The sequence below is a fragment of the Vipera berus genome (genome assembly GCF_964194415.1).
Source record: "Vipera berus genome assembly, chromosome: W".
NCBI classification, from domain to species: domain Eukaryota; kingdom Metazoa; phylum Chordata; class Lepidosauria; order Squamata; family Viperidae; genus Vipera; species Vipera berus.
Window position 1 is genome coordinate 40171369 of NC_138210.1, and position 23281 is coordinate 40194649.

Sequence of the window (23281 nt, forward strand, 5' to 3'; positions counted from 1 at the left end):
CGTTCTACACCAGCTGTAGCTTCCAGATACTCTTCAAGGGTAGCCCCATGTAGAGCACCTTGCAGTAGTCCAAGCATGAGATGACCAGGACCTGAGTGACTGAGCATAGAAACTCACAATCCAGGAAAGGATGCAACTGGCACACAACATGAAGTTGTGCAAAGGCTCTCCTAGCCATGATTGCCACCTGCTCTTTGAGCAGGAGTCTCAAGTCCAGGAGAACCCCAAATTGTGCACAGGATCTGTTTGGGTGAATGCAACCCCATCCAGAACAAAAGATGTTAAAGTCGTGGATAGTGAAGCTCCACGCACCCAAAGACACTAGGTCTTACCAGGGTTCAGCTGAAGCCTGTTGTCCCCCTCACAGCTTCCAGACATCACAAGAGGGTAGCGACAGCATCACTTGGGTCTCTTGGGATGGAGATGTAAATTAGAGTATCATCATCAGCAGCATACTGATGGTACCTCATCCTGTGGTGGATGATCTCACCCAGTGGCTTCATACAGATATTAAAAAGGAATGGAGAGAGTTCTGAGCCCTGTGACACACCACAAAGGAGCAGCCATGGACTGGACCTCTCACTCCAAGGAGCCAAACCAGTGCAAAACTGTGCCATACAGCCCCAAATCCCACAGCTGGTCCAAAAGGATACCATGGTTAATGGTATTGAAGGCCACTAAGAGGTCAAGGAGAGCAAGAATGGATGCACCACCCCCATCCTGCTCTTGCTAGAGATCATTGAGAAGTGCTGTTTTTGTCCCATAACTGAGCCTGAAATCTGACTGGAAGGGGTCATCCAGATAATCCATTTCATGCAGGACCCTCTGAAGGTGCCATGCAACCACCTGAGAGATTGGATGGAAATTGTCTAGTCCGGTGGGATCAAGAGATGTTTTTTTGAGGAGGAGATGAACCAAGTCTTCCTTAAAAGGTCCTGGAAATGTCCCCTCCTGCAGTGAAGAATTTATCACTGTCTGAACCTACCTGGCAGGCAGCATCCTAAAAGCTGTCATCAGCCAGGAGGGACAGGAAATTAATTAACGTGGTTGCACTGTGACAGCATCAAGGACCCTGTCCACTTCATCATGTCTAACAGGCTCAAACTGTTCCCAGATAACTGGGTAAGACCTTTCCCTAGGCATCTCTAATGGACCTGCGCCATGCATGGGTTCTAACTGGGAACAAAGCCAAGCGACTTTGTCCATCAGGTGATCTGCAAATTCCTTTGCATGGCCCTGAAGGTTGAGCTTGAACAGAGCCATCAAGTGATACTGTGCAAACACAAGCAGAGAAATAACCGTGTTTTGCGGCTCTTACCACCATGAGGTAGGCTTTAATAGCGGACCTAAGTCTTGTTCAGTCAGATTCACCCCCCATTTTCCTGCACCGCCTCTCTAGGTGTGTCTGCCCTTTTCAGAACCCATAGCTCCTCCATGAACCATGGGGAGTGTCAGGAGCAATGGGTCAAGAGAGGCCACACAGGCATGAGCCTGTCAACGCCTTGGCCCTGATCATTTTTGTTGCGCTTCTCTGCACTCTTTCTAGAGTCTCAACATCTTTTTTATATTGTGGTGACCAAAACTCGATGCAGTATTCCAAGTGTGGCCTTACCAAGGCATTGTAAAGTGGTATTAAGACTTCACGTGATCTTGATTCTATCCCTCTGTTAATGCAGCCTAGAACTTTATTGGCTTTTTTGGCAGCTGCAGCACACTGCTGGCTCATATTTAGTGGTTGTCCACTAGGACTCCGAGATCCCTCTTACATTTACTACTATTGAGCGAGGTACCACCTATACTGTACCTGTGCATTTGGTTTTTCTTGCCTAAAGAAAAGGGAGACATAGGAGAATCTCGTGGACACCAGGGCGTGATCTGACCATGACAGTGGGATAACGACAGATCCCCTACCAGATCACGTTGCCATTACTCTGACATGAAGATCATATCCAGTGTGTGTTGGGCCAGAGATAGACCCATGGCAGCCATGAACTCCCAGGCTGCTTCCAAGGCCAAAGCCAGTTATGTCAGATTGAAGTCCCCCTGGACCATAAGCCTAGGAAACTCCACTGTCAACCCTTAGATGGTCTCCTTATATACCACTCTTCTGACATTCCAGGAGAATATGTAGTTTTCTACTTTCGTATGTACAAATGAGCTGACAGCATGACACAATAGTGTCAGACTGAAGAGATTACAATTACATCTTTAAAAATTGTCCCGATTAGCCTATTGTCAATATAATTAGTAAATACTTTTTTGTTTGGCAGCTAATTATTTTGGCAAGTGGTGGACCCCAGGCTCTAGTAAATATAATGAGGACTTATACCTATGAGAAATTATTGTGGACCACAAGTAGAGTGCTGAAAGTGCTATCAGTCTGCTCTAGTAACAAACCAGCAATTGTTGAAGCTGGTAAGTGCTTCATTTTTCATGGAATTAGGATTGCTTCTGTTTTGCATTCAGGCCAAAATTACTTAAATTTCCTTTGGGGGGGTGGGGGCAGGTAATAAAATGAACATCCATATAAGTTGTTCTAAACTGGGTGGAATGCATCAATAACGAGAGGTATTATTTTTGACAAAAGTGTTAAAAGCTAAGTAAACCAAAAACTATTGATAACAAAAGTGGAAATGTTAGCAGTGGCTGTTAACATGTTTATAATAGGTTTTTGGTGCTACTATTGCAGTTTTTGTTTTTAACATTTTTAGCAATTTTGATATGCCCAAATACTTGGGCTTTTGGATAGATTAGGTCCCATAATACATCACTCTATTTATTTATCTCATAACTACTGTATACCATGGTCCCATTAATGGCCTTGGTACTTTGTCAACCATGGAATGTGTTACAGTTAGAAGTACATGTCTTATGTTGGCGATTTATTGCATGTATACATAGGGAATTGTGAATCAAAATAGATCTGAGACTTAGAATTGCTGTACACGATTCCCTGTGTATTGTATAGCTGGTATACTTTAGTTTCATTATACACTGAGGGAAAAATTATTTGATCTCCTGATTTTGTACGTTTGCCCACTGACAAAGAAATGATCAGCCAGTACTGCAATTTTAATGGTAGGTTTATTTTAACAGTGAGAGACAGACTAACAACAAAAAAATCAAGGAAAACACATTACAAAAAAATTATAAATTGATTGGCATTTTAATGAGTGAAATAAGTATTTGACCCCTTCACAAAACATGACTTAGTACTTGGTGGCAAAACCCTTGTTGACAATCACAGAGGTCAGATGTTTCTTGTACTTGGCCACCAGGTTTGCACACATCTCAGGAGGGATTTTGTCCCACTCCACTTTGCAGATCCTCTCCAAGTCATTAAGGTTTTGAGGCTGACGTTTGGCAGCTCGAACCTTCAGCTTCCTCCATAGATTTTCTATGGGATTAAGGTCTGGAGACTGGCTAGGCCACTCCAGGACCTTAATGTGCTTCTTCCTGAGTCACCCCTTTGTTGCCTTGGCTGTGTGTTTTGGGTCATTGCCATGCTGGAATACCCATCCATCCACGACCCATTTCAATGCCCTGGCTGAGGGAAGGAGTTTCTGACCCAAGATTTGACAGTACATACCCCCGTCCATTGTCCCTTTGATGTGGTGAAGTTGTCCTGTCCCCTTAGCAGAAAAACACTCCCAAAACATAAGGTTTCCACCTCCATGTTTGATGGTGGGGATGGTGTTCTTGGGGTCATAGGCAGCATTCCTCCTACAAACACGGCGAGTTGAGTTGATGCCAAAGAGTTCGATTTTGGTCTCATCTGACCACAACACTTTCACCCAGTTCTCCTCTCAATCATTCAGATGTTCATTGGTAAACTTCAGACGGGCCTGTACATGTGCTTGCTTGAGCAGGGGGACCTTGCGGGTGTTGCAGGATTTCAGTCCTTCACGGCATAATGTGTTACCAGTAGTTTTCTTGGTGACTATGGTCCCAGCTGCCTTGAGATAATTGACAAGATCCTCCCATGTAGCTCTGGGCTGATTCCTCACTGTTCTCATGATCATTGAAACTCCATGAGGTGAGATCTTGCATGGAGCCCCAGACCGAGGGAGATTGACACTTATTTTGTGTTTCTTCCATTTGTGAATAATTGCACCAACTGTTGTCACCTTCTCACCAAGCTGCTTGGCGATAGTCTTGTAGCCCATTCCAGCCTTGTGTAGGTCTACAATCTTGTCCCTGACATCCTTGGACAGCTCTTTGGACTTGGCCATGGTGGAAAGTTTGGAATCTGACTCCCTTTAAGAGAATGCTCCTAATCTCAGCTCGTTACCTGTTTAAAAGACACCTGGGAGCCAGAAATCTTGCTGATTGATAGGGGATCAAATGCTTGTTTCACTCCTTAAAATGCAAATCAATTTATAACTTTTTTGAAATGCATTTTTCTGGATTTTTTTGTTGTTATTCTGTCTCTCACTGTTAAAATAAACCTACCATTAAAATTATAGACTGATCATTTCTTTGTCAGTGGGCAAATACACAAAATCAGCAGGGGATCAAATACTTTTTTCCCTCGCTGTAGCTACTTGAAACCAGTCTACAGGGATGTAAATAAATGTCCTTGCAATTGTTTTCTCCATAATGAGAAACTGAGATAAAGATAAATGATAGTAAATCCTAATTGATCTTTAGGTGGAATGCAAGCTTTGGGACTCCATCTTACAGATCCGAGCCAACGTCTTGTTCAGAATTGTCTCTGGACTCTAAGAAATCTCTCAGATGCTGCAACTAAGCAGGTAAGGAGTGAGAACTTGAAAAATGATTAATATTCCACTATAAACTGGTCTCTGTTAGAAAATTATTATATTGAGTTGATACTGATACTGTTAGCCTAGTATTGCTCAAAACTGAAGTGAGGATTTTTTAAAAAAAAATCATTTGAAATAGTGGATAGGTCATAGGGGGACAACTTGAAGGTAGAATTTAGACAGAATGCTAAGTCAGGTTTTTCATTATAATCTTAGGCCTTATGTTTTTTCCTGACTGTGTGTTAATTAACATGCATATCAGAGTTCCCCAACCTTTCTGGCTTTGTGGACTGGCAGGGGGAGAGGGGATGCTTCCGCATGAGTTGCTGGCAAGTGTCCACATGTGTGCACAGCTCCATTTGCATGAGCAGCAGGCACACGCACCCGCCACTCGTACAAATGGAACACGTGCACATGCATTTACCTGCTGCTCGCACTTCCACAGCCCGGTTTCGAACAGCTCATGGCACAGTAGTGGGCCATGCCCGGGGGTTGGGGACCCCTGATGCACATGATAATTTTATTAATTTGATTTAAATTGCAAGAAACAAAAATGCTTAGGTATGAATAAGGAATATTTTTGGGTTCAAGCCACACAGTTATAACATATCAGAACTACACCCACATTGTACCATTGAGACTAGTGTATAAAGATGCTAAATTAATATAGGGTACTTTGTGGTAGGGACGCGGTGGCTCAGTGGGTTAAGACGCTGAGCTTGTCAATCAAATGGTCGGCAGTCTGGCGGGTCAAATCCCGAGTGCCGTGTAACAGAGTGAGCGCCTGTTACTTGTCCCAGCTTCTGCCAACCTAGCAGTTCGAAAGCACGTAAAAAATGCAAGTAGAAAAATAGGGACCACTACGGTGAGAAGGTAACAGCGTTCCATGCACCTTTGACATCTAGTCATGCCAGCCACATGACTACGGAGACGTCCTCGGACAAGTGCTGGCTCTTCGGCTTTGAAACGGAGATGAGCACCGGCCCCTAGAGTCGGAAACAAATAGCACGCATGTGCGGGGGAACCTTTACCTTTACCTTTTACCTTGTGGTAACTACTAAATATTTAGTAATTTATGGTCCATTACTCACGCAGTATCTTTTTTTCTTAAGTGAGAAGCATTATAAACCAGCTGATAAATTTGAAGTGAATAGGATCATGAGAAACAAACATTTTCAATTCTTTGATCACTTTATTTAGAATCTATATGCCCTTATGAAAGCAAGTTCCATAAGAGGTGCTGTGGCTCAGTGGCTTAATGATGCTGCAGATGGTCTCTGCTCCAGTGGTTCAAGTTCTAGCACTGCGTGTTGGGTTGAGCTCCCATCACTCACCTCAGCTTCTGTCAACCTAACAGTTGAAAGCATGTTCTATGCGAGTAGATACAGGTGAAACTCGAAAAATTAGAATATCGTGCAAAAGTTCATTTATTTCAGTAATGCAACTTAAAAGGGGAAACTAATATATGAGATAGACTCATTACATGCAAAGCAAGATAGTTCAAGCCGTGATTTGTCATAATTGTGATGATTATGGCGTACAGCTCATGAAAACCCCAAATCCAGAATCTCAGTAAATTAGAATATTGTGCAAAGGTGCAATATTCTAGGCTCAAAGTGTCCCACTCTAATCAGCTAATTAAGCCATAACACCTGCAAAGGGTTCCTGAGCCTTTAAATGGTCTCTCAGTCTGGTTCAGTAGGAATCACAATCATGGGGAAGACTGCTGACCTGACAGTTGTGCAGAAAACCATCATTGACACCCTCCATAAGGAGGGAAAGCCTCAAAAGCTAATTTCAAAAGAAGTTGGATGTTCCCAAAGTGCTGTATCAAAGCACATTAATAGAAAGTTATGTGGAAGGGAAAAGTGTGGAAGAAAAAGGTGCACAAGCAGCAGGGATGACTGCAGCCTGGAGAGGATTGTCAGGAAAAGGCCATTCAAAAGTGTTGGGGACTTTCACAAGGAGTGGACTGAGGCTGGAGTCAGTGCATCAAGAGCCACCACACACAGACGGATCCTGGACATGGGCTTCAAATGTATTCCTCTTGTCAAGCCGCTCCTGAACAACAAACAACGTCAGAAGCGTCCCACCTGGGCTAAAGAAAAACAGACCTGGTCTGTTGCTCAGTGGTCCAAAGTCCTCTTTTCTGATGAGAGCAACTGAGTCTGGAGGAAGAATGGAGAGGCACACACTGCAAGATGCTTGAAGTCCAGTGTGAAGTTTCCACAGTCTGTGTTGATTTGGGGAGCCATGTCATCTGCTGGTGTTGGTCCACTGTGCTTCATTAAGTCCAGGGTCAATGCAGCTGTCTACCAGGAGATTTTGGAGCACTTCATGCTTCCTTCCGCAGACGAGCTTTATGGGGATGCTGACTTCATTTTCCAGCAGGACTTGGCACCTGCCCACACTGCCAAAAGCACCAAAACCTGGTTCAATGACCGTGGGATTACTGTGCTTGATTGGCCAGCAAACTCGCCTGACCTGAACCCCATAGAGAATCTATGGGGCATTGCCAAGAGAAAGATGAGAGACATGAGACCGAACAATGCAGAAGAGCTGAAGGCCGCTATTGAAGCATCCTGGTCTTCCATAACACCTCAGCAGTGCCACAGGCTGATAGCTTCCATGCCACGCCGCATTGAGGCAGTAATTGCTGCAAAAGGGGCCCAAACCAAGTACTGAGTACATATGCATGCTTATACTTTTCAGAGGTCCGATATTGTTCTATGTACACTCCTTGTTTTATTGATTGCATGTAATATTCTAATTTTCTGAGATTGTGGATTTGGGGTTTTCATGAGCTGTATGCCATAATCATCACAATTATGACAAATCACGGCTTGAACTATCTTGCTTTGCATGTAATGAGTCTATCTCATATATTAGTTTCCCCTTTTAAGTTGCATTACTGAAATAAATGAACTTTTGCACGATATTCTAATTTTCCGAGTTTCACCTGTAAATACAGGTAGTCCTTAAGTTATGACTGTAATGGAGCCTCCGCAAGCCACTTGTAACTCAAAAACTTGTGGGAGTAAATCTCATAACTTGGACGAGATCGCTCCCTTTCTCGTTAAGACTCACGTGGCTCATTGAGTGAACATGAGGTATCTCAGGGTGGGGAAGGCCATGGAGGGCCTAGTGGTGGAATAGGCCCCCAAGGCCTCCCTGACCCATTAAAATACCTCATGCTTCTCCTTCACTTCCTACCATGCCAGACTCACCTTGAAAAGATCCGTCTCCTTTCTGCCACGGTTCCTGTTGTCGCCTGGATCTGGGGCCAGGGGACAGTTCCGCGGCCCTCCGATGGCCCTATTAGGGTGCCGGAGACCTTCTCCAGGCCGCTGCCGCCTGGATCTGAGACCGGGGGACGCTTCCGCTGCCCTGCGGCCCAATCTGGGCACCGGAGCCCTCCAGGCCACTGCTGCCCGGCAATGGGCTGCCGGACCGACTTGGAAGCATCCCCCGGTCTCAGATCCAGGTGGCAGCGGCCTGGAGAAGGCCTCCAGCACCCTAATCGGGCCACCAGAGGACCATGGAATGATCCCCCGGCCTCAGATCAGGGCAGCAGTGACCTGGAAAAGCCCTCCAGTGCCTGGAAGTGTCCCCCAGCCTCAGATCCAGGTGGCAGCAGGAACCGCAGCAGAGAGGGGAGAGATCTTTTCAAGGTGAGTCTGGCATGGCAGGAAGAGAGGGGGATGCATGAGGTATTTTAATGGGTCAGGGAGGCCTTTTGGGCCTGTTCCATCACTAGGCCCTCCATGGCCTTCCCCACCCTGAGATACCTCATGTTCACTTAACGAGCTGCATGAGTCTTAATGAGCAAGGGAGTGATCTCGTTCGAGGTACAAGATTCACTCTCATGAGTTTTCAAGTTACAAGTGGCATGGGCAGGCTCCATTACAGTCGTAACTTAAGGACTACCTGTATCTACTCGCATAGACCATGCTTTCGAACTGTTAGGTGGACAGAAGCTGAGGTGAGTGATGGGAACTCACCCCGACATGCAGTGCTAGAACTCGAACCACTGGAGCAGAGACCATCTCCAGCATCATCCTGTTGCCTCTGCTCACTTGGATATAAAAAAATGCTTTTGTTGAGCTGTGCTGTTTATGCTGAGCCTGCCTATCCTATTTCCTGTTCTGTACCAGCCTGCTACCGGCCCTGCAGAAAAGGCAGGGACAACCCCTTTACAACCGGCAAGAGGCTGGAATTACGCCTGCCAAATTTATAGCTACAAAAACAAACAAGACACGAACCAAGAAACAGGAGCTTTAAGAAACATGAACCATCCGAGCGGTTGCCTTCAGCAAACCAGCCCTCCCAGACATTCCCCTTATATAGAGTTCAGGGCGTGGCTTCTCTCTGCCTCCTTCCGAGAAGCCCCATTGCCTTCCTCTGTTTACTCCTAATTGACTGCCTCCTGCGTCGGGCGTCCTTGAACAGGGCCAGCTGTGGGTCATCTTCATCCACACTGTCAGGCTCACACAGCTGGGTCTCCGTGGTGACCAGGTGGGAGGGGCCTGGCTGAGGGCTATCATCAGCAAGATCTTCAACCCCCTCAGCAAGGTCTTCAACACCCCCCTCCTCCTCTGAGTCGTCCGACCCAACTGCCAAACCCACAGGCTGACCCTGAATCACAACACTATCCCGCACCGCAGGGCCCTTCCCCCGAGTCTGCCGATCCGGATGCGGTCAGGATGGAAATTGTTCATGAAAAGCGGTCACCAACGCAGGGGCATGAACGGCGGTCGCGTCTTCCCAGGTGAAGTCCTCTGGTCCGTAACCTTTCCATTCAATCAGGTACTGGAAACGACCTTTCAGCCAACGGGAATCCCTGATGCTGGAGACCTCGTACTCCGGGTTGCTGCCTCCATCACGAGGTCCTGATGGGGGAGGTTCCGCTCGGCGGAGTGGACAGGCCGGTTGCTCGGGGACCAACAGAGACCGATGAAAGACTGGGTGCACGCGCAGGGAACGTGGCAGAGTTAAGCGATAGGTGACCGGATTGATGACAGCCTCGACTAGGAACGGTCCTAAATATCGGTGATCTAACTTTCTCACCGGCCGTGTTGACGGTAGGTTCCTGGTGGACAACCAGACCCGATCTCCCACCGATAGTGGAGGCGTATCCCGTCTTGACCGATCAGCAAACCTTTTGTAATCGGCCTTGGCCTTCTCTAACTGACGTCGCACCAATCGATGGATCGCCTGTAACTCTGCCATGAAGTCGTTCGCTGCCGGCTCCGGTGAGTCCACGGGAGAAAGGGGGAAAAACCGAGGGTGATATCCCACATTGGCCAAGAACGGTGTCATCTGTGTGGAGGTGTGCTGCGAATTGTTAAATGCAAACTCAGCTATGGCCAGATAGTCCACCCAATTGTTTTGCTGCAGATTGATGTAGCAGCACAGATATTGTTCCAGGATACCAATGACCTTCTCGGTTCCCCCGTCAGTTTGAGGATGATGCGCGGACGAGAGGCAAATCTTGATATCCAACGCATGCATCAACTCCTGCCAGAAGCGGGCTGTAAACTGGGCCCCCCTATCAGAGACGACTCTATCAGGGAGGCCGTGCAGCCGAAACACCTGCTGAATGAACATACGACTAGTGGGGCGGGCTGACGGTAAGCCGCGACAGGGGATGAAGTGCGCCATCTTGGTCAGCATGTCCACCACCACATACACTGTCGTAAAACCAGAGGATGGGGGTAAATCCGTCAGAAAGTCCATGGACACAGCCCCCCAGGGTCTTTTGGGTGTCGGCAAAGGCTGCAGTAATCCAGGCGGGGCCCCTGTCACTGACTTGGCCTGCCTGCATGGGATGCAGGAGGTAACATAGGACTGGACGTCGTGTCGGACTCGGGGCCACCAGAAGGTACGGGAGACCAGATTCAGGGTCTTGAACAGGCCAAAATGCCCCGCCGCCGGGTTATCATGACACTGGCTGAGGATGAGTCCCCTGAGTGGCCCTCCCGGAACGTAGAGCCGGTCACGATAATACAAGAGTCCATCTGTGACCGTCCAAGGAGAATCTGGCCCCACCTCCTTCCGCTGAGCCACCCACACCTCCTGCTGCTGTGCCTCCCGGATCCGAGCCCGTATATCAACCGGCTCCCGCACCGCAGCAAAAGACTCGACGGGGATCACTGTCCTGGGCAGAAGCTTGTCTTCCACTCGGGAATATTCGGGCTTCCTGGACAGAGCATCCGCTTTTTGATTGTGCCCGCTAGGTATGTACCGAACCCGGAAGTCAAACCTTGCAAAGAAAAGAGACCACCGGATCTGGTGTTGGTTCAAATTCCGAGCGGTCTGCAGGCTTTCCAAATTCTTATGGTCCGTCCGGACCTCGATTTGATGCCGCGCTCCCTCCAGATGATGCCTCCAGGCCTCGAACGCCGCTTTGATGGCCAGCAGCTCCTTCTCCCAGATTGTATAATTGCGCTCCGAAGGGTTCAGTTTTCGTGAATGGTACGCGCAAGGGAAGAGGGTACCGCTGGGCGTCGTTGCCTGGAGTAACACTGCCCCAATGGCAATGTCAGAGTCGTCCGCCTCCACAACAAACGGCCGTTGCGGGTCAGGATGCTTCAAGATGGGCTCCTTCATGAAGGCTTACTTCAAAGTCTGGAAAGCCCGTTGTTCTGGAGCGTTCCACTGGAACCGAGTCTTCTTCTGCAGGAGCCGGGTGAGGGGGGCTGTCAAGGCAGCAAACCCAGGGATGAAAGTTCGGTAATAGTTGGCGAACCCAAGAAGTCGCTGAACATCCTTCACGCGACGCGGGGGTTGCCAACTCTGCAAAGACTCAACCTTACTCGGCTCCATGGCGATGCCCTCAGGAGAAATGCGGTGACCCAGGAAATCGATGGTCACCCGGTAGAACTGGCACTTCTCCAACTTGGCAAACAGCCGATGTTCTCGAAGTCGCTGCAGGACCTGATGGAGATGCTGATGGTGCACCTCACGCGACGGGGAGTAGATCAGGATGTCGTCCAAGTAGATCACGACAAACTGATCCAACAAATCCCGGAAGAAGGCTTAACACAAACCCCACCTTATCCCGGTCAGTGGGGAAATCAGCTGCTCTCACGCTGATAAAGAGCTGGCATTGTCCCAGGAAAGCAGGAAACAGTTCTGGATTGCCAGTAAATTTATCCGGCATTACAACTTGGCATTTTCTCCTGGGTGGGGGTGATGGTGGGGGTGCAGCATGAACCTGAGCTTGCAGTTGAGCCACCTGAGCTGCCAGCAAAGTGAGTTGCTGGGTGAGCTGGGCATTCTCAGCACGTAGCTGCTCCATAATATTAGTAAGGGGTGGGAGGCTGAAGGCAAACTGTTCTGTACCAGCCTGCTACCGGCCCTGCAGAAAAGGCAGGGACAACCCCTTTACAACCGACAAGAGGCTGGAATTACGCCTGCCAAATTTATAGCTACAAAAACAAACAAGACACGAACCAAGAAACAGGAGATTTAAGAAACATGAACCATCCGAGCGGTTGCCTTCAGCAAACCAGCCCTCCCAGACATTCCCCTTATATAGAGTTCAGGGCGTGGCTTCTCTCTGCCTCCTTCCGAGAAGCCCCATTGCCTTCCTCTGTTTACTCCTAATTGACTGCCTCCTGCGTCGGGCGTCCTTGAACAGGGCCAGCTGTGGGTCATCTTCATCCACACTGTCAGGCTCACACAGCTGGGTCTCCGTGGTGACCAAGTGGGAGGGGCCTGGCTGAGGGCTATCATCAGCAAGATCTTCAACCCCCTCAGCAAGGTCTTCAACACCCCCCTCCTCCTCTGAGTCGTCCGACCCAACTGCCGAACCCACAGGCTGACCCTGAATCACAATATTTCCACTAGATGTAGAAACACTGTTTATCTGTGTCTGTCCTTCCTGAAAAAAACTCCTATCTTTTTGATAAAACCCACAAGTGAGGGTGTCTTAACCAAAATCCCCAATGCAATACAAATGGATCTGGGGTGAGGTGGATATGGTATTTTAGGGTTATTAATTGCTATTGATAATAGCAAATCATCTCACAGAAATGCTGATGTTAAATACACTTCTTCTTACAGGAAGGCATGGAAGGTCTTTTGGGAACACTTGTGCAGCTTTTGGTATCAGATGATATCAATGTTGTGACCTGTGCTGCTGGCATCCTTTCTAATCTTACTTGCAATAATTACAAGAATAAAATGATGGTGTGCCAAGTTGGTGGAATTGAGGCTCTTGTGCGCACAGTTCTCCGTGCTGGTGACAGGGAAGACATTACTGAGCCAGCTATTTGTGCCCTCCGCCACCTCACCAGTCGTCATCAAGAAGCTGAAATGGCCCAAAATGCAGTACGTCTTCATTATGGTCTACCAGTGGTGGTTAAACTCTTGCATCCACCATCCCACTGGCCTCTTATAAAGGTGAGGTGATTAGGTAACGACATTACCACTATAGTCTTGGGTTTCAGAGAGAGGATGAAGTGAACAAAATCTAGCTGACCTCTAAGAAATCTGTTACAAGGATGCAATGAATTAAAAATATTTTCAAAGGCTTGAGTTGTAAAGCTAAATTCCAGAGTATTTTGCAGCATGTCATTACCTTTTCTAATTGTGTTCCGTACATTTGCAGGCTACTGTTGGCTTGATCCGCAATCTTGCTCTCTGTCCAGCAAATCATGCTCCTTTGCGTGAACAAGGTGCAATACCAAGACTAGTGCAACTGCTAGTTAGAGCACATCAAGATACCCAACGACGTACTTCAATGGGTGGTACACAGCAGCAGTTTGTGGTATGTAGTTCTTGATGCAGAATGGCATTAATTATTGTTGCAAGGATTCAAGTTAGAAAATATGTGAAATTCTATTGTGCACTGTACAGTATTTAAACAAGTAACTTTGCAAACATGATATCTATCCATTCGTTATGAATTACTATTTCAGAAAGTAAAATTTACTATATAAATGAAAAACATTTCACTTAAAACACTAAATCAAGTTAAAGTGCAAATCTAATTCCTGGCTGTTGTAGCAAATACAGGTGGTCCTTGCTTAACAACCACTTATTCAACAATTGTTTGAACATACAATGCTGCTGAACGAGTGATACTGACAGGGCCCACTTCAAAACCTCATCCCAAGAAAGCAGGACTCGTGGAAGCAGTTTCTTCCAAAAGTAACTTTTATTAGGAGAAGCTGATAGCAGGCATGATAGGCAGGATATGAGGGTTTCCCACTCAGATCAATAGGTTAAAAGAGTCCCAAGCAAACCCCACCCCAATAGTTCATCCAGTCAGTTTGAATGGACCAATCCTCAGGTGTTAAGTCCAGTGTGGGAAAGGAGCTGATAACACAGGCCTTTCCCAGGCTCGCATGGATGTTATTGGGTCTTCACACCTTCCCTTCCAAGAGATAAGCCAGATGGCCGGAGGCACATTCCTTTCTCACCCTAAGGTAACATCAAGGGAGAGACAGTTCAAAGAGCAAGTATGCAGCAATAGCAGAAAAAATACATTGTAGCGAAAGAAAGAGACAGCCCACAGCATCTTCCCCCCCTCCCCTTCAGGAGAATGACAGAACCTGTAGTAAGGAATAGAAGAAAATAGAATAGACACCCCCCCCCCAGTAATATATGTGTTCTGACAGATACTTAATGATGTCACAGAATCCCGTAGTCATGTTAGTGCCATTTGTGACCACCTTTGCTGCCTTCCTACAAGTAAAGTCATTAGGGAAGCCAGCAGGAGCTCACAAATGGTGACCATGTGGTGTCCTTGCTTAATGAACCACTAATGAACCAACCACTGCCTTCAAAAGAGTGACCTTTGTCTTTCAAATGCAGATGGACTGCTGAATCTTGTCCTGATGGGTTTGTTCTCCTATGTTGTGTCATGCGTTTGTGAAGTGGTTATTTTGTTGTACAGCTCTGTACATATCTCACTGCATTGTACTTTATTGAAGCACCTTTTGATTTTGCGACAGCAATCAGCGTTTTGGGGTAGGAGCCTATCAATATGGCACATCTTGCCTTGGGAATCTTTGCCCACTCTTCCTTGCAAAAGTACTCCAAATCTGTCAGATTGCAAAGGTATTTCCTGTGCACAGCCCTCTTCAGGTCACCCCACAGATTTTCAATTGGATTCAGGTCCAGGCTCTGGCTGGGCCATTCCAAAACTTTGATCATCTGACGAAGCCATGCTTTTGTTGATTTGGATGTATGCTTTGGGTCCTTGTCATGCTGAAAGGTGAAATTCCTCTTCATCTTCAGCATTTTAGCAGTGGCCTTTAGGTTTTGTGGCAACATTGTTGGATATTTGTAACTGTTCATAATTCCCTCCATCTTGACTAAAGCCCCAGTTCCAACTGAAGAAAAGCAGTTCCAAAGTATAATGCTGCCACAGTGGGTATGGTGTACTTTTGGTGATGTGCAGTGTTGCTTTTGCACCACTTTTTGGAATTATGGCCAAAAGGTTCCACCTTGGTTTCATCAGACCATAACACATTTTCCCACATGTTTTTGTCAGAGTTGATGTAGGTTTTGGAAAATATAGCCAGGCTTGGATGGGTTTTTTTGTAAGAAAAGGCTTTTGTCTTACATTCTATCCCACAGCCGAGACTTATTAATTGTACAGCTTATGTTATATTAAAGGTAGAAAGAGAAAGAATTCTGAAGTGATTTATCTTGCTCTGTTTTTTTACATCTCAAACACCTGGCATTTTAATGGGTGTGTAGACTTTTCATATCCACTGTATTAGAACTTGCAGAACATAATTGGGCTGATTTTTCCTGTGAAAGTTTTTTAAGTGGAAAAATCATACCCTTAAGTTTCTGTAAAGTCAAAAACATCCATTTTGTCCTTTAATCCTTCCCCCCCACACACACACATACACACCCATGGAAGATAGGAATTCTAAAGTATAGGCCCTGCCCATTGGTGTTACTGTTATTAGGTGCATCCCTTGCAGCTCCCAGATAAGGTAGAAGAAAGTGACCAACCAGCCAAAAGAGGTAACCCTTTCTTTGTAAGTTAGAAAACTTATCTGATAATTACATTGTGTGAGAGCAGCTAAGTAAATGCAAATGTTTATCTGGTGAGGAAGAATGTTAATGTTTTGAATTGGTCAGGCATTCTTGCCTACAAATATTAAGTCATTCATTAAAATTGTTTTGCTGCCCATCTCCCTGCAAGGCGACTCTTATGTTTTCTGTACAGGAAGGTGTCCGTATGGAGGAAATAGTTGAGGGCTGCACTGGAGCCCTTCATATCCTGGCTAGAGATGTCCACAATCGGATTCTAATTAGGGGTCTAAATACTATTCCACTCTTTGTGCAGGTAAGTGAAGTATTTTGAAAAATACTTAAATAATTTGTGATATAATGAAAATACAGTATGCTGCATGTGTTTAAAACCTGATCTGAGTTCAGAGTTTGGTATCCAGTACAAAATTGCTGTTCCTATAAAACAGCTTGAAAATTTTCTTGAAATCTCCAATGGAAATAGGTTCTCAGTTTCCTAAGGAATTTGAGTTTTACATTATTTTCTCTCAATAGCAGCTATAAACATTGTCTCTTTGATGCCTCGTAATAGCCACAGTCCCAGTTACTAACAGTTTGTGTTTTAAAAACATCCCAGAATGTGTTGTTCTTTCCCTTCCTACTGTTAGCTGCTATATTCCCCTATTGAGAACATCCAGAGAGTAGCTGCAGGTGTACTATGTGAACTGGCTCAAGACAAAGAAGCAGCTGAGTCAGTTGAAGCAGAGGGAGCTACAGCACCATTAACAGAACTACTTCATTCTAGAAATGAGGGTGTGGGTAAGTGAAATGGGGGGGGGGAATTGGCCTTGCTTTGGGTTTAAGTTCCTCTGCTAAAATTATTTTTTTCTTGGATAGCAACATATGCAGCTGCAGTATTGTTTAGAATGTCTGAAGATAAACCACAAGATTATAAGAAACGGCTGTCAGTGGAATTGACCAGTTCTCTCTTCAGGACTGAACCAATGGCTTGGAATGAGGTGGGGTTTAGACTGCTAATTTTTCTCCATCTAAGTTTCTTCCTATCGCTACATACAAATAGCTTATATATAAAATATAGTTTTTGAAATTGTGGACCTGCAAACTATAAAATGTGGAGAGACATTTTGCATTTAACTTCACAGCTTAGATGCCATTTTGCATATACCTTACAGAGTGCCGATTTGGGACTTGACATTGGTGCCCAAGGAGAACCTCTTAGTTATCGGCCAGATGGTATGTATTAATTACAGTTTTCATGAAAATCATTACATTTTATTAATTTGACTTATTCAAAACATTAAATGTGAGCTAGCTGCCCCCATTATAATAGACTTAGTTATTTCCACTGTTTGGTAGAAAAATGATATATGATGCGCTGACTTGCAACAGCAGTTCCCATTGCAGTTAAGTGCAATGTCACATTACTACAACTTGTGACATCCTGCTGGCTTCCCCATTGATTTTGCTTGTGGGAAGTTGATAGTGAAGGTTACAAATGGCGATCACATGACTGCAGAATGCTGAAGCCTTCATAATTGCATGCTGGTTGCCACGTACCTGAGTCCTGATCATGTGATTGTGGAGATGCTGCGCTGTCTGCAACTTCAAGGACCTTCCATAAGTCTCCTTCAGCATCATCATAACATTGAACAGTCACTGCACAAATCACAAAGCAAGGACTGTCCTTACAACATATGTTGAAGTCTTAGTGAGTAGTTCATGAAAGCAATACTGATAACACTGTTCTAACATCTGAAGAGTACATATGGTTACCTTTATATAAGCATATTTTTAGACATGTTGGTTGTAAAAAAAAGTAAACAAGCCATAAGCCTTTCTGGTTGCATATGTAAAAGTCTGTGTTTAAGGTTTATTCATTGTGATAGTATATGTGTTCTAGGTTTTCAGCAGTATACAGACTAATGGCTTCGCTGAAATGTGCTAATGCTTCTGATACCATGTTTCCCTGAAAGACCCAACCAGAAAATGAGCCCTAGCATGATTTTTTTTTAGCATGCGCCTAATATAAGCCCTACCCCCAAAATAAGCCCCTGTTAAGAGCCTGGGTCCCCTTCATGGATTACTGCCTTGTCGTGGCGAAGGGGCTTGCGTAATTCAATGAAGCTATGAGCTATGCCATGCAGGGCCACCCAAGACGGACAGGTCATAGCTGAGAGTTCTGACAAAACGTGATCCACTGGAGAAGGAAATGGCAACCCACTCCAGTATCTTTGCCATGAAAACCCTATGGACAGTACCAAAAGGCAAAACGATATGACGCTGGAAGATGAGCCCCTCAGGTCGGAAGGCGTCCAATATGCTACTGGGGAAGAGCAGAGGGCTAGTACTAGTAGCGCCAGAAAGAATGAAGCGACTGGGCCAAAGCCGAAAGGACGCTCAGCTGTGGATGTGTCTGGTGGTGAAAGGAAAGTCCGATGCTGTAAAGATTTTTTCTCCATAGGAACCTGGAATGTAAGATCCATGAATCAAGGAAAGCTGGACGTGATCAAACAAGAGATGACAAGACTGAACATCGACATCTTAGGTATCAGCGAACTAAAATGGACAGGAATGGGTGAATTTAATTCAGATGACCACCAGGTATACTACTGCGGGCAAGAATCCCTCAGAAGAAATGGAGTAGCCTTCATAGTCAATAAAAGAGTAGGAAAAGCAATACTGGGATACAATCCTCAAAATGACAGAATGATCTCAGTTCGAATCCAAGGCAAACCATTCAATATCACAGTAGTCCAAGTCTATGCCCCAACCACCAGTGCTGAAGAGGATGAAATTGACCGGTTCTATGAAGCCCTACAGCACCTTATAGAACTAACACCAAAAAATGATGTCCTTATCATCATGGGGGATTGGAATGCTAAAGTAGGAAGCCAAAAGATAACCGGAATAACAGGCAAGTTTGGCCTTGGAGTACAAAATGAAGCAGGGCACAGGCTGATAGAATTTTGTCAAGAGAATACGATGGTCATAGCAAACACTCTTTTCCAACAACCCAAGAGACGGCTCTACACATGGACATCACCAGACGGTCATCACAGAAATCAGATTGACTATATGCTCTGCAGCCAAAGATGGAGAAGCTCTATACAGTCAGTAAAAACAAGACCAGGAGCTGACTGTGGCTCAGACCATGAGCTTCTCCTTGCAAAGTTTAAGCTTAAACTGAAGAAAGTAGGGAAAAGCACTAGGCCACTCAGGTATGAATTAAATCATATCCCTGTTGAATATACAGTAGAGGTGACAAATAGATTTAAGGAATTAGATCTGATAGACAGAGTGCCTGAAGAACTATGGACAGAGGTTCGCGACATTGTACAACAGGTAGCAACCAAAACCATCCCAAAGAAAAAGAAATGCAAGAAAGCAAAATGGCTGTCTGAGGAAGCTTTGCAAATAGCTAAGGAAAGGAGGGAAGCGAAAGGCAAGGGAGAAAAACATAGATATGCCCAATTGAATGCAGAATTCCAGAGAATAGCTAGAAGAGATAAGAATGCCTTCTTAAATGAACAGTGCAAAGAAATAGAAGAAAACAATAGAATAGGGAGGACCAGAGATCTTTTCAAGAAAATTGGAGAGATGAAGGGAACGTTTAATGCAAAAATGGGCATGATAAAGGACCAAAATGGCAGGGACCTAACAGAGGCAGAAGAGATTAAGAAGAGGTGGCAAAATTACACAGAAGAACTATACAAGAATGAGCTTAATGTCCCTGATAATCACAATGAGGTGGTCACTGACCTCGAGCCAGACATCCTAGAATGTGAAGTGAAGTGGGCCTTAGAAAAGCTGAGCAACAACAAAGCTAGTGGAGGTGACAGTATTCCAGCTGAGCTATTCAAAATCTTAAAAGACAGTGCAGTAAAAGTGCTACACTCAATTTGCCAGCAAATTTGGAAAACTCAACAGTGGCCACAGGATTGGAAAAGATCAGTTTACATTCCAATTCCAAAGAAAGGCAGTGCCAAAGAATGTTCAAACTATCGCACCATTGCACTCATTTCTCATGCTAGTAAAGTCATGCTTAAAATCCTACAAGCTAGACTTCAGCAGTATGTGGATCGAGAACTACCAGAAGTACAGGCAGGATTTCGAAGAGGCAGAGGAACTAGAGATCAAATTGCCAACATACGCTGGATCATGGAGAAAGCTAGGGAGTTCCAGAAAAACATCTACTTCTGCTTCATTGACTATGCTAAAGCCTTTGATTGTGTGGATCATAACAAACTGTGGCAAGTTCTTAAAGAGATGGGAGTACCAGACCATCTTATTTGTCTCTTGAGAAACCTATATGCGGGCCAAGAAGCAACAGTGAGAACTGGACACGGAACCACTGATTGGTTCAAAATTGGGAAAGGAGTCCGGCAAGGCTGTATACTGTCGCCCTGCCTATTTAACTTATATGCAGAGCACATCATGAGAAAGGCAGGGCTAGATGAATCAAAAGTTGGAATTAAGATTGCCGGAAGAAATATCAACAACCTAAGATACGCAGATGATACCACTCTAATGGCAGAAAGTGAAGAAGAACTAAAGAGCCTCTTGTTGCGGGTGAAGAAGGAGAGTGCAAAACTTGGGTTGAAACTTAACATTAAGAAAACCAAGATCATGGCATCTGGCCCTCTCAATTCCTGGCAAATAGATGGGGATGAAATGGAGGTAGTGACAGATTTTATTTTCCTGGGCTCCAAGATCACTGCAGATGGGGACTGTAGCCAAGAAATTAAAAGACGCTTGCTCCTGGGGAGGAAAGCCATGACAAATCTAGACAGCACACTAAAAAGCAGAGACATCACCCTGTCAACAAAAGTGCGTATAGTCAAGGCTATGGTCTTCCCAGTTGCAATGTATGGCAGTGAAAGTTGGACCATAAGAAAGGCTGAGCGCCAAAGAATTGAGGCCTTTGAACTATGGTGCTGGAGAAGACTCCTGCGAGTCCCTTGGACTGCAAGGCGATCAAACCGGTCAGTCCTAGAGGAGATCAATCCTGACTGCTCTTTAGAAGGCCAGATCCTGAAGCTAAAACTCAAATACTTTGGCCACCTAATGAGAAGGAAGGACTCACTGGAGAAAAGCCTAATGCTGGGAAAGATCGAGGGCAATAGAAGAAGGGGACGACAGAGAATGAGGTGGCTGGATGGAGTCACTGAAGCAGTAGGCGTGAGCTTAAATGGACTCCAGAAGATGGTAGAGGACAGAAAGGCCTGGAGGAATGTTGTCCATAGGGTCGCGATGGGTCGGACACGACTTCGCAGCTAACAACAACAACAACAAAGAGCCTGGGTGTGTGTGTGTGGAGCTGTCCCATGTGCCCCACACCTGTGCATCTCAGGGCCGCCTCAGCCAGGCTACTGCCCACTCAGTGACCTCCCTCCACCCATTCAATGACCCAGCTGCCCACTTGCCTGCCTCTCCCCTTTCACTCCCCTCCCGAGCCAGATTGCCATGCTACGGAGGATGGGTGGGGGAAGCTCAGTCCCCTTACCCAGTCCCCCTCCACCATTTCGGAACAACAGGGGAATGGCAGTAAAAGGCCTCCACTGCGTATCAGCTGCGTCCGCTAATGAAGGGGCTTTCTTCGGTCCCTGTCCCCACTCCGCAAATCACCTACCTGGTGGTGGCCGCCGCCTCTGCCTGCCACTTTGGTCCTGCAGCACCGCCTCATGCTGCCTGCTCTCCATTCGCCAGGGACCGGAGCAGCAGGTAGAGGAGAAATCCCCTGAAAATAAGTCTTTTTGGTCTTTTGGACCAAAAATAAATATAAGACCCGGTCTTATTTTCGGGGAAACACTGCAGTAGTATGCTTTATCCGTGTAATCTGGGCTAGAAAATTACTTCAATGTGGCAAGATTATGAATGTCTCACACTGATATCTGGAACTTCTGTTACATCTAACATATTAACATGCTTTTCCCTCCTCCTCTCTGCCACCCTTAACTTTTTTAGATCCTGGCTACCGTTCTTTTCACTCTGGAGGATATAGGCAGGATGCCTTGGATATGGATCCAATGATGGAACATGAAATGGGTGGCCATCACCCTGGTGCTGACTACACAGTTGATGGGCTACCAGATCTAGGACATGCTCAGGACCTTATGGATGGGCTCCCTCCAGGTGACAGTAATCAGTTGGCCTGGTTCGATACTGACCTGTAAATCGTCCTTTAGGTAAGAAGCTCTACCTACAATCTGAGAACTTGGCTGGCAGGGAGACAAGTGCTTTGGCTTGGTCCATGTTGGTCATAAATAGGAATATCAGACTTGTGATATGATTTCTAAAAGTGGTTAACGTGAGTGTGTTATGCTGCAAGCTTGGTACAGTTCTTAACATGAGTAGCCATAATCATTGTCCTTTTTTCCCTTTTACACAGCTGTATTGTCTGACTTTGCATTGTGATTGGCCTGTAGAGTTGCTGAGAGTGCTCGAGGGGTGGGCTGGTATCTCAGAAAGTGCCTGACACACTAACCAAGCTGAGTTTCCTGTGAGAACAACTGAAGTAAACTTTTTGTTCTGGTCCTTTTGGTTGAAGAGTAACAAATGGATTTGAGGAGTGACTCATGGAATAGAAGAATGCACAAGAATGAATCACAAGATGGAATTTATCAAACTTTAGCCTTGCTTGTTTAAAACTATTTTTAATTTTAAATAACTAATGGTACTGACCTTGCTTGCTTTCATAGTAGTTTTCTCTTTTGCAGTAATTGTAGCATTAAGTCTCTGTGTTTAAGTTATAGTGAACATGCTACAGCAATTTCTGATTTTTAAGGATTGAGTAATGCTGTAGAGCACTACTTCATAATCACTCTGATAATATATAATATTTGGTAAAGTGTAACATTGTGTATTCCTTTTGTATAAAAAAGACAAATAGAAATGGTCCAATTAGTTTCCTTGTTAATATGCTTAAAATAAGCAGGTGGATCTATTTCATGTTTTTGATCAAAAAACTTTATCTGGAGATGCCTGGATAGAGGACAGTAAAAAAAATCTGTTGTATGGAATCTTGTATTGGACAGTTTACTAGTTGCCTTTTATCCAAAATTATTGTAGCCTGCTGTGATACAGGTGCTTCATGAAAACAGTAATACAGATGCTTCAGAATTAAAGTACACTATTAATTCATTTTGTTGTGTGAAAAAGTTATTTCATGTGGATTGCGATGTGATGAAGTGCAAATTCATCTCTTGTGCCCTAATGATATTGTGATATTAGGGTGTTCGTCACCCTCTGTTGTCAGATGCCATTCAAGGAATACTTCACATGTGCAGATTAATTCCATTCACTCAAAACCTAGGCTCAGTTTTCTCACTAGAACATTGCTTTGAGTAAATACTTAAAAATGATAGGTCTGTGCAGTTCTTCACTGCTACAATTTGATGTGTCAAATCAGGTCAAGTAATTCAGATAGGATTTGGGGGGGTGGGGTGTCATTGGGATTGATCCAATGGATTGATATGCACAGGCTTAGATTACAGCCTTCCATTTATTTGATGTTTCTG

General features: G+C 45.2%; 1 protein-coding gene across 7 annotated transcripts in view; it reads left to right on the plus strand.

Moving 5' to 3' along the window:
- LOC308676214 (catenin beta-1-like) overlaps nt 1-22905 on the plus strand; it is a 53928-nt gene extending 31023 nt beyond the window's left edge. The window contains exons 7-17 of one of the 7 annotated variants that reach the window (XM_081342002.1): nt 2271-2415; nt 4651-4754; nt 12834-13172; nt 13381-13539; nt 15937-16080; nt 16412-16562; nt 16641-16762; nt 16907-16997; nt 18226-18309; nt 21729-21949; nt 22153-22905. In XM_081342002.1, the coding sequence (XP_081198128.1) occupies nt 2271-2415; nt 4651-4754; nt 12834-13172; nt 13381-13539; nt 15937-16080; nt 16412-16562; nt 16641-16762; nt 16907-16997; nt 18226-18309; nt 21729-21937 (1548 nt within the window). In that variant the 3' untranslated portion in view covers nt 21938-21949; nt 22153-22905. Of the gene's footprint in view, nt 1-2270; nt 2416-4650; nt 4755-12833; nt 13173-13380; nt 13540-15936; nt 16081-16411; nt 16563-16640; nt 16763-16906; nt 16998-18225; nt 18310-21728; nt 21950-22152 lie in introns of those variants that run through there. The other 6 variants (XM_081342004.1, XM_081342003.1, XM_081342005.1 and 3 more) reach the window with 6 other exon arrangements.
- Nucleotides 22906-23281: the final 376 nt, after the last annotated feature.